The sequence below is a fragment of the Phytophthora ramorum genome (genome assembly GCF_020800215.1).
Source record: "Phytophthora ramorum isolate Pr-102 chromosome Unknown Phyram_PR-102_s0001, whole genome shotgun sequence".
Taxonomy (NCBI): domain Eukaryota; phylum Oomycota; class Peronosporomycetes; order Peronosporales; family Peronosporaceae; genus Phytophthora; species Phytophthora ramorum.
In genome coordinates, this window is record NW_027150647.1 from 4,837,647 (window position 1) to 4,851,164 (window position 13,518).

At 53.1% G+C, this 13,518-nt stretch overlaps 5 protein-coding genes across 6 annotated transcripts; 3 read left to right on the forward strand and 2 right to left on the reverse strand.

Annotated features, from left to right (window-relative positions):
- Positions 1-1,017: 1,017 nt before the first annotated feature.
- KRP23_1224 (uncharacterized protein) lies at positions 1,018-1,398 on the reverse strand (the record flags this gene model as incomplete). Its single annotated transcript, XM_067882697.1, has 1 exon — positions 1,018-1,398. The coding sequence occupies one exon, from the start codon at positions 1,396-1,398 to the stop codon at positions 1,018-1,020; it is 381 nt and encodes a 126-aa protein (XP_067751792.1).
- An 861-nt stretch (positions 1,399-2,259) lies between these two features.
- KRP23_1225 (Ervatamin-C) lies at positions 2,260-3,594 on the forward strand (the record flags this gene model as incomplete). Its single annotated transcript, XM_067882708.1, has 1 exon — positions 2,260-3,594. The coding sequence occupies one exon, from the start codon at positions 2,260-2,262 to the stop codon at positions 3,592-3,594; it is 1,335 nt and encodes a 444-aa protein (XP_067751793.1).
- Positions 3,595-4,469: 875 nt separating this feature from the next.
- On the forward strand, positions 4,470-5,792 carry KRP23_1226 (WSCD family member; the record flags this gene model as incomplete). Its single annotated transcript, XM_067882719.1, has 2 exons — positions 4,470-4,543; positions 4,634-5,792. The coding sequence occupies 2 exons, from the start codon at positions 4,470-4,472 to the stop codon at positions 5,790-5,792; spliced, it is 1,233 nt and encodes a 410-aa protein (XP_067751794.1).
- Positions 5,793-5,984: 192 nt separating this feature from the next.
- Positions 5,985-8,255, reverse strand: KRP23_1227 (Cleavage and polyadenylation specificity factor subunit 3; the record flags this gene model as incomplete). 2 transcript variants are annotated; one of them, XM_067882731.1, is made up of 1 exon in its annotated part: positions 5,985-8,255. In XM_067882731.1, the coding sequence occupies one exon, from the start codon at positions 8,253-8,255 to the stop codon at positions 5,985-5,987; it is 2,271 nt and encodes a 756-aa protein (XP_067751796.1). The 2 variants fall into 2 exon arrangements, with proteins under 2 accessions (XP_067751796.1, XP_067751795.1); XM_067882730.1 differs by having other exon boundaries at positions 5,985-7,676.
- Positions 8,256-9,482: 1,227 nt separating this feature from the next.
- On the forward strand, positions 9,483-13,506 carry KRP23_1228 (uncharacterized protein; the record flags this gene model as incomplete). The annotated part of the gene is made up of 14 exons (XM_067882742.1): positions 9,483-10,094; positions 10,162-10,263; positions 10,330-10,986; positions 11,052-11,402; positions 11,468-11,527; positions 11,592-11,663; positions 11,731-11,902; positions 11,964-12,017; positions 12,104-12,191; positions 12,270-12,540; positions 12,616-12,896; positions 12,978-13,092; positions 13,161-13,320; positions 13,379-13,506. 14 exons carry the CDS (start codon positions 9,483-9,485, stop codon positions 13,504-13,506), a joined length of 3,123 nt encoding a protein of 1,040 aa, XP_067751797.1.
- Between the last annotated feature and the right edge of the window lie 12 nt (positions 13,507-13,518).

Sequence of the window (13,518 nt, forward strand, 5' to 3'; positions counted from 1 at the left end):
GTGTTGGTGGTATATCGTCAAGAGTTTGGTCATTGCATCGTCGAATACTCGTTTGTTGTTCCTGCTGAGCTCCCGTGACCGGAGAGAGTGTGGAGGATGCGCCTTGGAAATATTGTCGGAGTGATTTGTCGTGGTAGCTTCCGAGTGCCAGTCAGGGCCAACAGTTCACGGTAAGGTCGGTTTTGACTTGAGGAGCCACTTGCTACACGCCATGGGGAAGGTGTCATGGAGGAAACAGGTTTTCGCTACCAATGGCTATGGTCGGAGCACATCAGCCCCGGAGCTGTGAAAGCTGACCTGTAGAGATGGAAGAGGATGGATTAGCATTTTGCTGACATTCCTGTGTCGATGGCGGTTGAACAGACAACGAGCCACTTGTTCATTGCTTTGCGGTCAGCTTGCAAGTTTCTCGGGTCCTCTTTTTATCCAGTTCCTATTTTGCATCGTGCTTCGAAGTATTGCATTTGATGTATGCTCTTGTCGACGTAGTTATGACTCGGTTCACTAGGTGAACTCGATATTTCGTGAGCATCCGCCTGGGATGGAAATCAAAACGAGGGGTTCTCGCTCACTTGATCAAACGACCTCCAGTACCAGCGGTACCACATCACAGTTATCTAGGCGAGGTAATTCTGTGCCCGTGGTGACAGCGTAGACAGCTTGAATAAAGCAGACATGGGATACCACAACCACGTAGCGTTCGGGCACTATGTCAAATAGCTCCGACAGGAACAGCTTGGCTCGGGCATTGATCTCCTCCAGTGTTTCATAGTGCGTTGGCGACCACTGTAGATCCTCTTCATCTTTAACGAACGAGACGTCCACGTCAGGGAACTTGTGCCTGATCACCGACACGGGCTGCCTTTTGTCGAAGGTGCAGCAATCCAATATCTCCCTGCAGTTTTCCATACACAGGAAGCGCTGGTTTGGCACTTGGTCCTTTGCGAAAAACGTCTGTGCTGTCTGAATAGCCCGCGAAAGCGGGGACACGACCACTCGCTCGAGAGATGGCATGCCTCACTCCAGCTCCGCCTGGACACTTGGGGGTCCTTTGGTCTTGGTGTCTTCTACCCCGAAAGGAGTCAAGTCTGGGTCCAGGTACTCGTCACTGCGAGCGAGCTCTTCCCACCTTTCAGAGCCATACTTCTGCCTTGCAACATTGTGGAATCCCTGGGCATGACGTACAAAGTACACGACCTTCAGCTCCTTCGGATCCTTGCCCAGGTGGTCGATTTTCTGCTGGAACGCGCTCCAGGACGGCGGCGCCCTCTCGAATCGTCTGAAGAGAGACAATCCGCTGTCAGCAACAGGAGCTTTGGGGATAAAGAATCCCTGCGCTGCCTTCACGGCGGTCGAAAGAGACCCCGTGTGCGTTTTGGAGCTTCCTATGCTGGCCATGGCTTTGAGTTTTGGTGAACGACGATCGCGATGCATGTTCTTGGTCGTATTTAAAAGGAGTGTAAAGGTAAACATTTCAACATCTATCGTATTTTTCGGGTAATTTTGGTTCAGATGCCGATTTTGGATTCCGTATGAATGCGAAGTTGCTAGGTTGTCCGTCGTAACCCCCAATGCGAGTAAGCAACCTACACGTCTCGACGCAATGCGATTTACATGTATAACAGTAGCACACACCGAAAATGCATCCCGGTTGAACCGGGTGCTATCAAAGAAGTCTTTTAACAACGGCTGAACTACTGTATCAGTACGTCTTAAGTTGAGGGTCTCAAGTTGAGGCTCCTCCAACCAGCTGGATAGGACCACATGACTACGCCTTGATATCTAGTTTTCTGTTCGTGGCCCAACTCGGAGCCATGGGCATTTGAAGCGGTTAGTTCATACAAAGATCCATACACGTAACGCCGCCTGCACTTTCGGATCCTGTCCGTATGCTGCTGAGCAATTCAATGTCCGCATATGACATCCGTGTTGGGCGTTCAAGCTGATTTAAGTCAGGACGCTAGACCCAGGTGGGTAGATCGCTTCTCTACCATACCACAGACAATTGTCAATAGACGTCTCCATATGAGAAGGATGACTGTTATCTCAATGCGCGTTGCAAGAAGAAATGGTGAACACCGAAATACAATCCGTAGACAATCGCAAGTGAACTACCAGCTCATTTTTCAATTTGCCTTCCACTGATCTCATCAGCACCATCCGATCTGCCCAATTATGAAGACCTCCATGTTGATCTCGGTGTGTGCGTGTGCGATATCAGCACTTGTACTCGTGCCGGCACCGATCTCCGCTCGGCCCATGCACGCAGGCATCGACTACAAGCGCTATCTTGCCGAGAAAGAAGTCACCCATGTGGAGTGGAGAAATTGGCTCGAGAAGCACGGCTCTGATGCCGAAGAGCGAGGACTAATGCCCACTTCCGAGGACCGCAGCATGGACGACTTCGAGGAGGACGCGCGCCAGCGGATCTTCATGAGCAAAGATGACGTCGCAAAGGCCCAAGCTGCCAACCCGGACGCCAACTTCTCCATCGACGTGGTCTACTCCATCCTCACGAAGGAGGAGTTCGCCTCCAAGATCCTCAACTCGTACGCGAAGGGCAACGGAGCGATCACCCGCCTGCCTTCTCGCTCTCGCTCACTCCGCATGCAGTATGACTTCGCTTCGAACGCCAAGATGCTGAGTAAGCCCACGAGTGGTGTCGAGTCTCAGACTGAAGGCAGCAGCGACGCCGTCCGCCTTGGGGACAGCGTGGTTGCAGCCCATGATCTTACGCCGACCATATCAAACACCTCGGCGACAAGAACTCCTAGCTTCGGGCTTAATGGCGCTCCGACGGCTGCTCCCTGCGATGAAGATGAGTCTCCGGAGCAGCAGAATGTGCCGACTACTACCGCTCCTGCTCCGACGACGCCAGCCCCCACCACGAAAGTTCCTGCCACGAAGGCCCCTGTATCAACGGAAGAGGCGAGTGTGAGCCAGAGCGATTCTGTCGACTGGACCAAGTCGCCGTGCATCTCGCCGGTCCAGAACCAGGGTCAGTGCGGAGACTGCTGGGCCTTTGCCTCAGCCTCAGTGGTCGAGTCTGCGCAGTGCATCGCCGGCGGACAGAAGTCGCTGAACAAGTTCTCGGAGCAGCAACTCGTGAGCTGCAACACGCAGAACTACGGCTGCAACGGCGGGGCCCCGCAGTACGCCTTTGACTATATTTTGAAGAACGGCTTTTGCATGGAGGCCTCGTTCCCGTACGCGTCGAGCGAGGGCAACGTACCGTCGTGCTCTAACTGCACCAAGACCACACCGGGTATCAAGGGCTACAATGTGCTTGACGTAGGCGACGAGGCCGGACTCATCAAGGCCATCAACCAGCGCCCGACGGTCGTGACGGTGGCCGCCGGCAACGAAGCGTGGAAGCAGTACACTGGCGGCGTGCTCTCGAGCTGTGACACCACTGACCTCGATCACCTCGTGGTGGCGGTGGGCTACGACGCGACGAGTCTCAAGATCCGCAACTCGTGGGGCGAGAACTGGGGCGAGGAAGGCTACATCCACTTGAAACGCACGGGCTCGGGCTCGGGCTCGGGCTCGGGCACGTGCAGCGTGATGGAGCAGATGGTGCCGCTGGAGATGTAGACGTTCCGTTGGCAACGTTGTGGAGAATGATTTGTGTTATACGCGCTTAGATGAAAGTGTGCAGTATTCATGTAGAGAGTAAACGTAGAGGGGAAATGCCGATCGACCAGTCAGCCATGGTAACATCATGGATAATAATAGTCCAGGTCGTGTATTTTGCCTCAATAACGTAGAAATGTTGATTGTCTTGCTGGCATTGAATGAATAAAATCGTGATCGTCAAACTATTCTGCTTCGTAAAAGCAAAATATATCTTCGGTTTCCGAGGCCAAGTCGCAAAGTCATAGTTGGTTCTGATTATCTCTGGGTGTGGTTGATATAGCGAAGTGAAAACACGGCCAAGACCCGGAAGATACCTGGAACCACAAACACGTAGCCGAAGTTCGGCCACATCTCGTCATATTTGTACTTGAACACCGACTCCACGTAGCCCTTCACCGTGATGTGGTCAATGGTCACCGGTAGGTCCGTCACGGGCTGGCATCCGATGTTGGAGCCAACATTCTCGTAGACGCCCAGGGTCTCGTTTCACGTCGGCTCGTCCGGACAATCGCAGAACACCAGAGCCATGAGGATCGCAAGCGAAAAACGCTGCCTTGGTCATCATAGTCTCACCAAACTCCAGACTAATTGGTGCTTCGCCACTCGCCTTCACCGACAATCAATCTCGGACATATTGTCGCCAGCTCTGAAGTACGTCACCGTCAATTAGTGTCGGTTGCTCGTTTGGCCTCGCTTGGTCGGCACAATGCAAAGTCAAAATTGGTAAGTGGGTGCAATTCATCGCGTCTCCAACTCAAAACCAAGTTATTTACAAAAGTAGCCCAACACACCAAGATGTAGCCAGCCCACTTGAAGCTTCTTCTCGTGCCGCCATGACACTCGTGGGCGGCGCCGTGTGGCTGGTGCGCGCGTATCTGGAGCTGCTGCTGTTCGTGCCGCGTCTGCTGTGAGTGTATTGTAGCTGCAGCCCCATCCTCTCTCTGTCTGGCGTCCGTCTATGTCTGTCGTCTCACTGCCACTCAATCTCTAACTGTAGACTCGAGCTCAACTTGGCGTGGAACCCCTTGGTGATCCTCGCGCGCAAAGCTCTGACCGCAACACTCAGAACCATCACAGGACACAACATGGCCGACGCCAACGGGATGCGCTGGCTGCAGCCTGACGAGCGCCACGGAGAGCGCGTGGCCATCGTGAGCTACCCGCGATGCGGCAACTCGCTCATGCGCGGACTGCTGGAGAAGGTCACGGGCGTCTACACGGGCTGCGACACCCGCCCGGACAGGTCGCTCAGCAAGGAGCTGCAGCTCTACGGCATGAAGGGTGAGGGCGTCGTGGACGAGTCCGTCTGGTTCGTCAAGACGCACTTCCCCGAACGCGTGGGTTACAAAGACTTCCCCGCCAAGAAGGCCATCCTCGTGGTGCGCAACCCGTGGGACGCTATCGACTCGTACTTCAACATGACGCTCACCAACACACACAACAAGAGCTTGCACGAGTCCCAGTACGAGCGCTTCGCCGACCGATGGGACGGTCTGCTCCGCAACGAGATCGACGTCTGGATGAAGTTCCACCGGTACTGGACCACCAAGGTGGACATCCCCATTATTGTCGTGCGCTACGAAGACCTCATGATGCATCGTGAAGAAACGCTGCGTCGCGTGTTCCTGTTCTTGACGGACCTGACGACGCTGGAAGGCACGGAATGGGAACAGCGGATCCACGATGTCATGGCGACCAGCGGAGACAAGACTGGGCCGTACAAGCCTCGTAGCGGTAAGATTGGAGGCTCGTTCCGCCATTACTCGGAGGAGCAGTTCCAGTACATTTTGAAGACTGCGAACCTCCCGCTGCGTGGGTTCGGCTACGACCCGGAGACGCAAAACTTCCCCAAAGAGATCACGCTTCCGAAGCGACAGGTGAAGCCTGGCAAGGAGGGCGCCGAGTTACTCATCTCGATCGATCCGGCGATGGAGATCCGAAAGAAGAACGATTCGTTCGGACGCGGCTCGACCTACTTCCGCAGAGCCCTTACAGAGCCCGTCATTGCGAGTGATGACACTGAACTCAACATGGACGAAGTACTTGCTGTGAGGGAAAAACTTCAGAAGGAAGGTGCTGCATCGGCGCAGGATGAAGCGACGAAGAAGCTTCAGGAGTTGAGCGTGAATGATGCTAAAGAGGAGGGCGAGCAGTAAAACATCAGGCCCTCACGACGATGATACTGATAGTTAGATTGCAAAAGACTCTCAAAGAGGTGAATATATTGCGTGAAGTCAACGGATAGTCTGATCATGAACGCGTATTTTTCTTGGCGTGGAACTCCCCGTAAACGCAGATAGGTGAATTGTTTGTGCAGCATTTTCACAGACTGGCTAGCAACGCACCGCTTACGATGATGCAATGGGCTTCAGAGCACCTTCAATGCGGCGGACAGTCGTCTGGAGCTTAAGCTTGAAAGCTGCGTCCTTGCACTCGACGTCCCGAGAAGCATGGTCGACTACGGCATCGATGCCGCTTGGAGTTCGCACGTGAATCTTGTTGGTCTCGAAGTCCAAATCAACATCGCCGTATTGATCCTTTAGTAGGCGGAACACGATCAGCAAGTTTAGTGCGTCTTGGTCGGCCTCTCCAAGCTCCTGCGCTGCCTTCTCCAGGTCAGACCCGTCTTCCTTCTTATGGGGCTGCTCCGATACAGGATCTTCAGCAATGTCCTTGGCTTCCACAACAGGAGTTTCTTCCGTTTCGGGTGTCACGACAGCGTCTTCGTCATTCATAGCTTCCTCAGTAGCGTCCGCCTTCTTGGAGTGGTCATGCGGACATGCAGCCGTAGGCTGGTTGCTCAGCTTGAAACTCGCAGGACTTGCCTGGGCATGCATGGCTAGCGCAATGACCGAGTCGGCGATCATGTCAGCCGTCGGTGCAGATGTCCATTCAATCACAAGCTTCTCCGCAGCACCCTTAGCAACAGCGCATCGGGTCACAACGGCTTGCTTACACACTACGACGCGGTTTTCCTTCTCCAAATGCACGACGTCCTCGTACATCTGACGAATGAAGGTGATCAGCACGTCAAACGAGTTGTACTCGAATGGCACGTGCTGCTTCTGTGTAATGCTACCCGAGATGAGCTTCGTGTATGTTGACAGATCTTCCTTGTCCATCAAATGCGTCTGCGAGTCCACTTCCACCAGCAGACCTGAGATCACCTTGCCATTCTTGGGCTGGTCACTCGCTAAACCTCCGATAGCCTTGGCGATCTTCTCGCCCTTAAACTCCAGCACAATCTCCTGCATGTTGGCAGGTGTAAAGATGCTCGGGTGATAGACCTTGGGGTCGTTGAACTTCTTGTTGAGCGCCGACTTCAAACGCATCATCTCGTTCTTCTCACCATGGACGAGCACGATGTTCGGGGGTGTAAGCTTCTCCACGAAGCCGCTCGTACCCACAAAGTCAGCGTGTGCCGAGAACGAAATGTACTCCACCGTGCAGTTCATGGGGATGATGCGTCCATCCAGCGCAGCGATCTCCGTCGGCTCCGACAGAATCTTCTTGGCAAGTGTGCCCTCGACCACATAACCAGGAATCAGACAAGCATTGCGCTTGTCCGAGCACCATCGCTCGAAAAGCTGGCGCGAGACACCGCTCTGCAGCATACCAGGACTGGCCATGACAACCGACGGGCCCGAGTCGTCAAAGTCGTCCATGCTCTTCAAGTTGGAAATGTGTTCAAACTGGAACGGGTTCGAGATCGCAATCTGCTTGCGGATGCGGTCGTTCATCATGTTGATGTACGTCTGGTATACCCGCAGCGCCTTAGCAGCAAGCTTGGACGCGAAGTAGATGGGGATATCCTGCAAGTCCGGGTGCGAGCGCCAGTGCTCGTCCAGAATCAGCAGCAGTTCCTGCGTACGACCCAGCGCGAACACGGGGATCAGACAGCGTCCTCCACGACGCACCACAGCCTCCACCTGTCCGGTGAAGCGGCCCTCGCGTTCCACCACGGACTGGTGCACTTGCACGCCATAGGTGGACTCGACAATGAGCACGTCGGGGGAGCAAGCCGGCAGCTCCGCCGCCATGAGGTGGCGGTCGTTCTCGAGCGAGTAATCGCCCGTGTACAGCACCTTGACGCCGCCGATCTCAATGAGGTACATGCACGCGCCTAGCACGTGGCCTGCGTTGTAAGGCGTGAACTTGATGCCGTTGTGCATCATTTCCTGGTGGAAGTCGATGATCTCGACCTTGGCCACGCAGTTGTTGAGGTCCTTATCGTCGTAGATCTGGTCGTCCACCGAGATGTTGGACACGCGCAGGAAGTCCCGCAGCATCATCTGCATCACGGCCTTGGTGGGGTGCGTCATGAACACCCGGCCCTTGAAGTTCGTCTTCTCGGTAAAGTGCGGCAGCGCAGCCACGTGGTCGATGTGGAAGTGCGTGATGAGCAGCAGGTCGATCTCCTCGGCCTCCACGCCGTCGAAGAACGGCAGGCTGCCGTGACCCGAGTAGCCTGGGTGCACGCCGCAGTCCAGCATGATGGTCTTGCCCTTGAACTTGAGCACGATGCACGAGCGCCCCACCTCGTTGCCGGCGCCCAGCGGCATGATGCGCATGATGTGGCGCTCGTCCGCGGCCTCCTCGGCCAGTCTGCGCTTCGACATGGTGGCTCGGGTTCCAAAGCTTTTATGCTGGGACTGGCTAATGTCAGTGAATCGAGGGACCATGAGGCAGTGAAACGAAGTTCATGTTGTGTATGATACATAAAGACTTAACGAGTGTTTGGCATGGACCGAGTCTCGATAGCATTGCTGCGATTTGCAGGAAGTTGCAGACGACATGCTTACACGTAGACTACATGGTGTAGTTGCGGCTAAGGCGACGTTTTCATGGTCGATTGGCACCGATTGCCGCTAAGGAACGTTCTTGTGCTGGTCCACAGGACCAAAGCTGAAAATTTACCCTGCCTGCATACAGCTGCACCATAGCATAGTGTTCTATCACATTATACTGCTCGCAGAGCGTTTTCCAAGCTCAAACTTAGAGCTTCAAGCCTACGCGACGCGTGGAATACGCTGTGACGAACAGATACTCTCCATCGCTCTCGCTTCAACTTTTTAGCCGACTGTGCAACAAAGAGCGCTGGAAATACTACATGTAAACGTAATGGTGTGTTATCGCACCGCGCGGCGCGGCGCCAAATGTAAGCGGTGTAACTTGCCGCAGGTAGTAGAGTGTACCACAACTTGTAAGTTATAACTTGTAACTTACTGCGACCGTTGTGTCGGGTAGATGGGTCGGCTTCACAGTGGTACGGTTCGGAATCAGACGTACAGTACACTTTATGAGTCACGCTTACATTATGATTGTACAACTACAACTGCCTACGACCGTTGTATGCACCACAACTTGTAAGTTATAACTTGTAACTTACTGCGACCGTTGTGTCGGGTAGATGGGTCGGCTTCACAGTGGTACGGTTCGGAATCAGACGTACAGTACATTTTATGAGTCACGCTTTACATTATGGAAGGTTGTACTACTACATGTACAACCGCTTGCTTGGATGTCGCCTACAACGGTCGTAGGCGACATCCGAGCAACCGGCCTCGGGATTTGCGGACGCGTGTGATTTTCCGCACAAAGCTTTCGGAATTTTCAGTGTGAATGCGTTGCGCGGTCATCCACGCGGATACACTGCTCGGATACGTGCCCTTTCGTGATCGTCGAGGTTTTTAAGGTTTTAAGCGAATGTTGAAGTGTCCACTTTCCCGTGTCCGAACGATTGCACCATATCGCTCCTTCAACTTGTACCCAATCCCCGCAATCATTCAGCACGCACTTCCAGCAGAGAAGAAAAAAAGCATTCGGCAAAAAAGGGAAACAGCAACATGGAGGCACCCGACGCGGTCTTGGGGCGCCGCAAGCGCGCGCTCTCGGACGAGGACGGACGCCGCGACTCGTCCGAGAGCGAGAACGTGAGTCCGCGGCTGCTGCCCGCGCAGATAGGGCTGCCCGCGCTCTTGGGGGCCCACGCAGCTACCGGCTCCGAGCGCGGGCGAGTCACTGGCGCAGTTAAGAGCCGCCGCCTGAGCCACGATCAAGGCGACTCGCCCGCCCAGTTCGTGGCCAAGCTCACGGCGCTCACAGCGGGCCCGGCGTCGCCCGCGCTGCGCGTTTTGGCGCCGTTTCTGAGCGACTCGGAGGCCGCCAGGACCCCGTCGGGCTTTGTGGGCAGTCCGTTCGAGCTCAAGAAGGCGGCGGGGGCGCTCAGCAGGCCGCTGTTTGCACTAGGAGGACAGAGTCAGGGACGCCCTGCGCTGGGTAGTGTGGCAGAGCAGAAAACGAGTCCGTCGGGGCGTATGAGACGCCTGGACGGAGGAATTGCTGCGAGAGCGGCTGGGCAGGGGGTCTCTCCGATGGGCAACCAGGAGCAGAAGAGCCCCGTGCAGCAGGCAAGAGCGATGCAACCCATAAGGAAGGCGGACAATCCACTGCCCACGGTAGAGTTGGTGCGCTAATTGCCAGTTGCTTGTCGGCTCTGACCAGTTTCCATCGTTGGTGTTGCAGATTTCTCACTTTTTGGGAGTTGGGAATCAGGATATGAACAACAGCCCTGCGTTTGGATCGCTGACGACTCCATATCGAGTATCCACCGTTACGTCTACAACTGTAAGCACATTGAAAAGTATCCAAATAGTTTGGAGTTTGTGGTAACATTTTTCTTTGGGGCTGCAGGCACCTTCTTCAAAGCAAGTGACCAAGAGACAACCGTTCCCATTTCCGCAACGACGAAACCTCGAGCCGAAGAAAGGTGTTAGTACGCCAGTGCTGGATGCAGGCGGGGTGCGAAACAGCGGGTCCAATGCCCCGTTGCTATCATTTGATGCAGATGACGTCTCCAGTGATGAAGAACTTATGGGTATTCCAGCGCCCGACATTCCAGACCCCGAGATTTCGTTCTCTCAAGAAAAACTCAACGATCTTTCCGTCACTGAAAACAACCTGGAAGAGACAGTCGTATTAACTCTCTGCGATGGGCTTGCCAACAGCCTCACAAAAATCGAGCGAGATCGAATGGAATTGCTCAATTTGTACACAATAGCGCTTGCCCAGCAGCCAAGCCCGATCATGCTGGGACGAGATCAGTTTCAGGATGTTTTTGGCGACAATATTCGCGGCGGAATGCTTTCCCACTTGAGCCGACGGCACTGCTTGATTCATGTTGAAAATGTGCCATCCAGGGATGACTCCGCCAAAATGAGTGTCAAGGTGCGCGTCGAAAACACGAGCACCAACGGGATCAGACTGAATGGCGTGGCGCTCAAAAGTGGCCAGGTTCGGGAGCTGGAGCTGGATGATATTGTTACGCTCTTACGGGTTCGTCGGGATGAGGTACGTGAACGTTGCTATATTTCGTCTATGCGCATGCGAGGCTAACATTTGATGTATTGAACTAGGACGATGTTTCGCTTGAGTACAAACTCGTTCGCTCAGACCCACTGCCAGTAATGAACAAAAGAAAAAGCAGGAAAAGCAGGCATGACGGACGATTTGTACGACCCACGGATAAATTTTCGTGTGAACTGCTAGATGTGAGCAATCGCCACAGCTTACCTCCAGTGAAGAAGTCCGAAGATGACCCTTTTCCCACGTTACCAGCTCGAGCTATCGCACACGAAAAGCGGCATCAAATTTCACCGGGCTCTTTCACCCCAACAGAGGTTCAGTTCACTGTGGGAAAGGAGATGGAGACGAGTAAAGCTGAACCGGTTCGACCAAATGCCATATTGACGCGAAAGATTCGATGTGTAAGTCGACGTACTTTTGTGACAGAGTAGTCTTATACTAACTTGGTGTGATGGCATTATTTCAGACGATCTTATTTGCTGATCAGTCCACTCAAGACTTTTCGGAGTCGAGCCAGCCTCTCGAGGTTTGACACTGCTGCTGCTACGTATCGCTTTCTTCGCTTGCTAACAAGGATCATTGTTTTCCAGGAAGCAAATTTTGATTATCGTGAAGAGTTATCGGAAGTTTTGTCGGCTTTTGCATCGATTCGCACCTTTGATGTGAGTGATCCCTGCCTCAAATAAGTGCAGAGATTATGATAAGTGTCTAACAAGAGTGTGTTTTCAGGCATCATCGTATCACTGTGCAACTACAGAGTCTATTGAAGAGGCTCTAAAGAGTGACAGTGATGTGATATTTTACACCGGTGGAGGAGACGAAGACCACCTAGTAGTTGAGGCGCCAAATGGTTTATCGGCACGTCTGGAAAAGGACGAGGTGCTTCAGATCCTCTCTGGAGGTAAGTGCCTAATCGAATTGATCTTGTAAAGCTCAGTTACTTACCAGTCCTGTTAAAACAGTGAAAGCTAGTACCCCGAAGCTTATTGTTGTCATTTCACCATCACTAGAACCAGGTACGCTTTTTGCAAGTACTAGTGGAAGGTTTGGTGTGCATTGCTTACATTGCTGATGCTATTGCTGATGCTATTGCTGCTGCTAGCGTGTTTACTTGCGGACTGTGGAGCTCCTCATGTATGCTTTTTAAGTTCGGCTGGCAAGCACTCACTGCGTGTTACTGCCTTCATAAGGTACTGTCAATATTATCACCCAATTTGTATTGAGCCGGCTAATAATTGGTTGTTAACCCGCGTTCTGCACTGAAACAGAGCGCTATTCGCAGGCCTTCTGAAAGGGTTTTCTGTCGAGAAGAGCTACACGTTAGCAGAGTTTGTGGCGTTGAACGATTTGCTCCCTATCGTAAGACCATCGGACCAATTTTGTAAGATGTTGCCGAGTCCAGAGCAGCACAATATCCAGATTGGGTCTCCTCAGAAGGAGGTAGTGGGTACGGACAGAAATACTGTTGCATTGCTCAATGCTCCATTTATTCCTGTGCTTGCGACACATTTTCTTGGAAGGGATGCCGTTGTCAGAAAGGTAATTCATTGGTGATTCCCTTTTGAAGCATTCGACCAATTAATTACATTAATCTCCTGTGTCGGTATGGTTCAGGTCAAGGCACTACTAGCACAAAAGATCCGGGTATGCAACGTGTACGGCGCTCGAGGAGTTGGAAAGTCCTCCATTGCGATTCATGTAGCAAAAACGTCGTATCGCACCAGAGGATACCGAAATGGCGTTCACTACTTTGCTGTGGACAAGTTAGTGGAGCACATTCAGAATGGTATTGACCCCGACTCCCAAGACGAAGATTGCGTCCGGTTATACCAGCGCGAGGACGCTTTGCCAAAAGTTATCGAAGGTGTCGAAACTCTTTTACGCTCACTTCCAGAGTATGTATATGTACTGCTGTTTCAGCTCCAAGTAGCTGGGCTGGTTGAGACTAACCGTTGTGTTCACGTTCAACGTCACAGGACGGATCCGGAAAATTACCCCACGAGTCTGCTAGTTTTGGACGGGTGTGATGTCGTCCTGCCAGCACTCGAAATCTTTGTGCTGAATATTGTTCGGGCATTTCCCGGTGTCCAGGTACTATGCTTCATGGCGGAGCTTGCTACAAGTACTCGTTTAACGTTAACGCGTTTGTTAAACCGTAGATTCTTTTAACATCGACCGAAAAACTGCAGATCGACACACAGGACGATGAAGAATTGCCTGAGGAAGCAGTTCACGTCGAGGAACTTGGCAAACTGGACAGTGCAAAACTGTTTTTCAAGCTAGCGCGGGGCCATTTGACTTCAAGGCAGTTCCGACAGCGTACGTGACAGTAAGCCCTTCATGTTTCAACAAAGTCTTGACGTTGCTGTGATTGTAGACTTTCCTAACAGCAGCATCGAAGCTATTTCCAACGACGAGCGCTTGCTCAGTACGATGGGGAACCCGTTTCGGATCTCCAGGCTCGTGTACGACCTCGAGTCGCAGATGACAAGCGGCAGCAACTAAGGGAACTGTTCA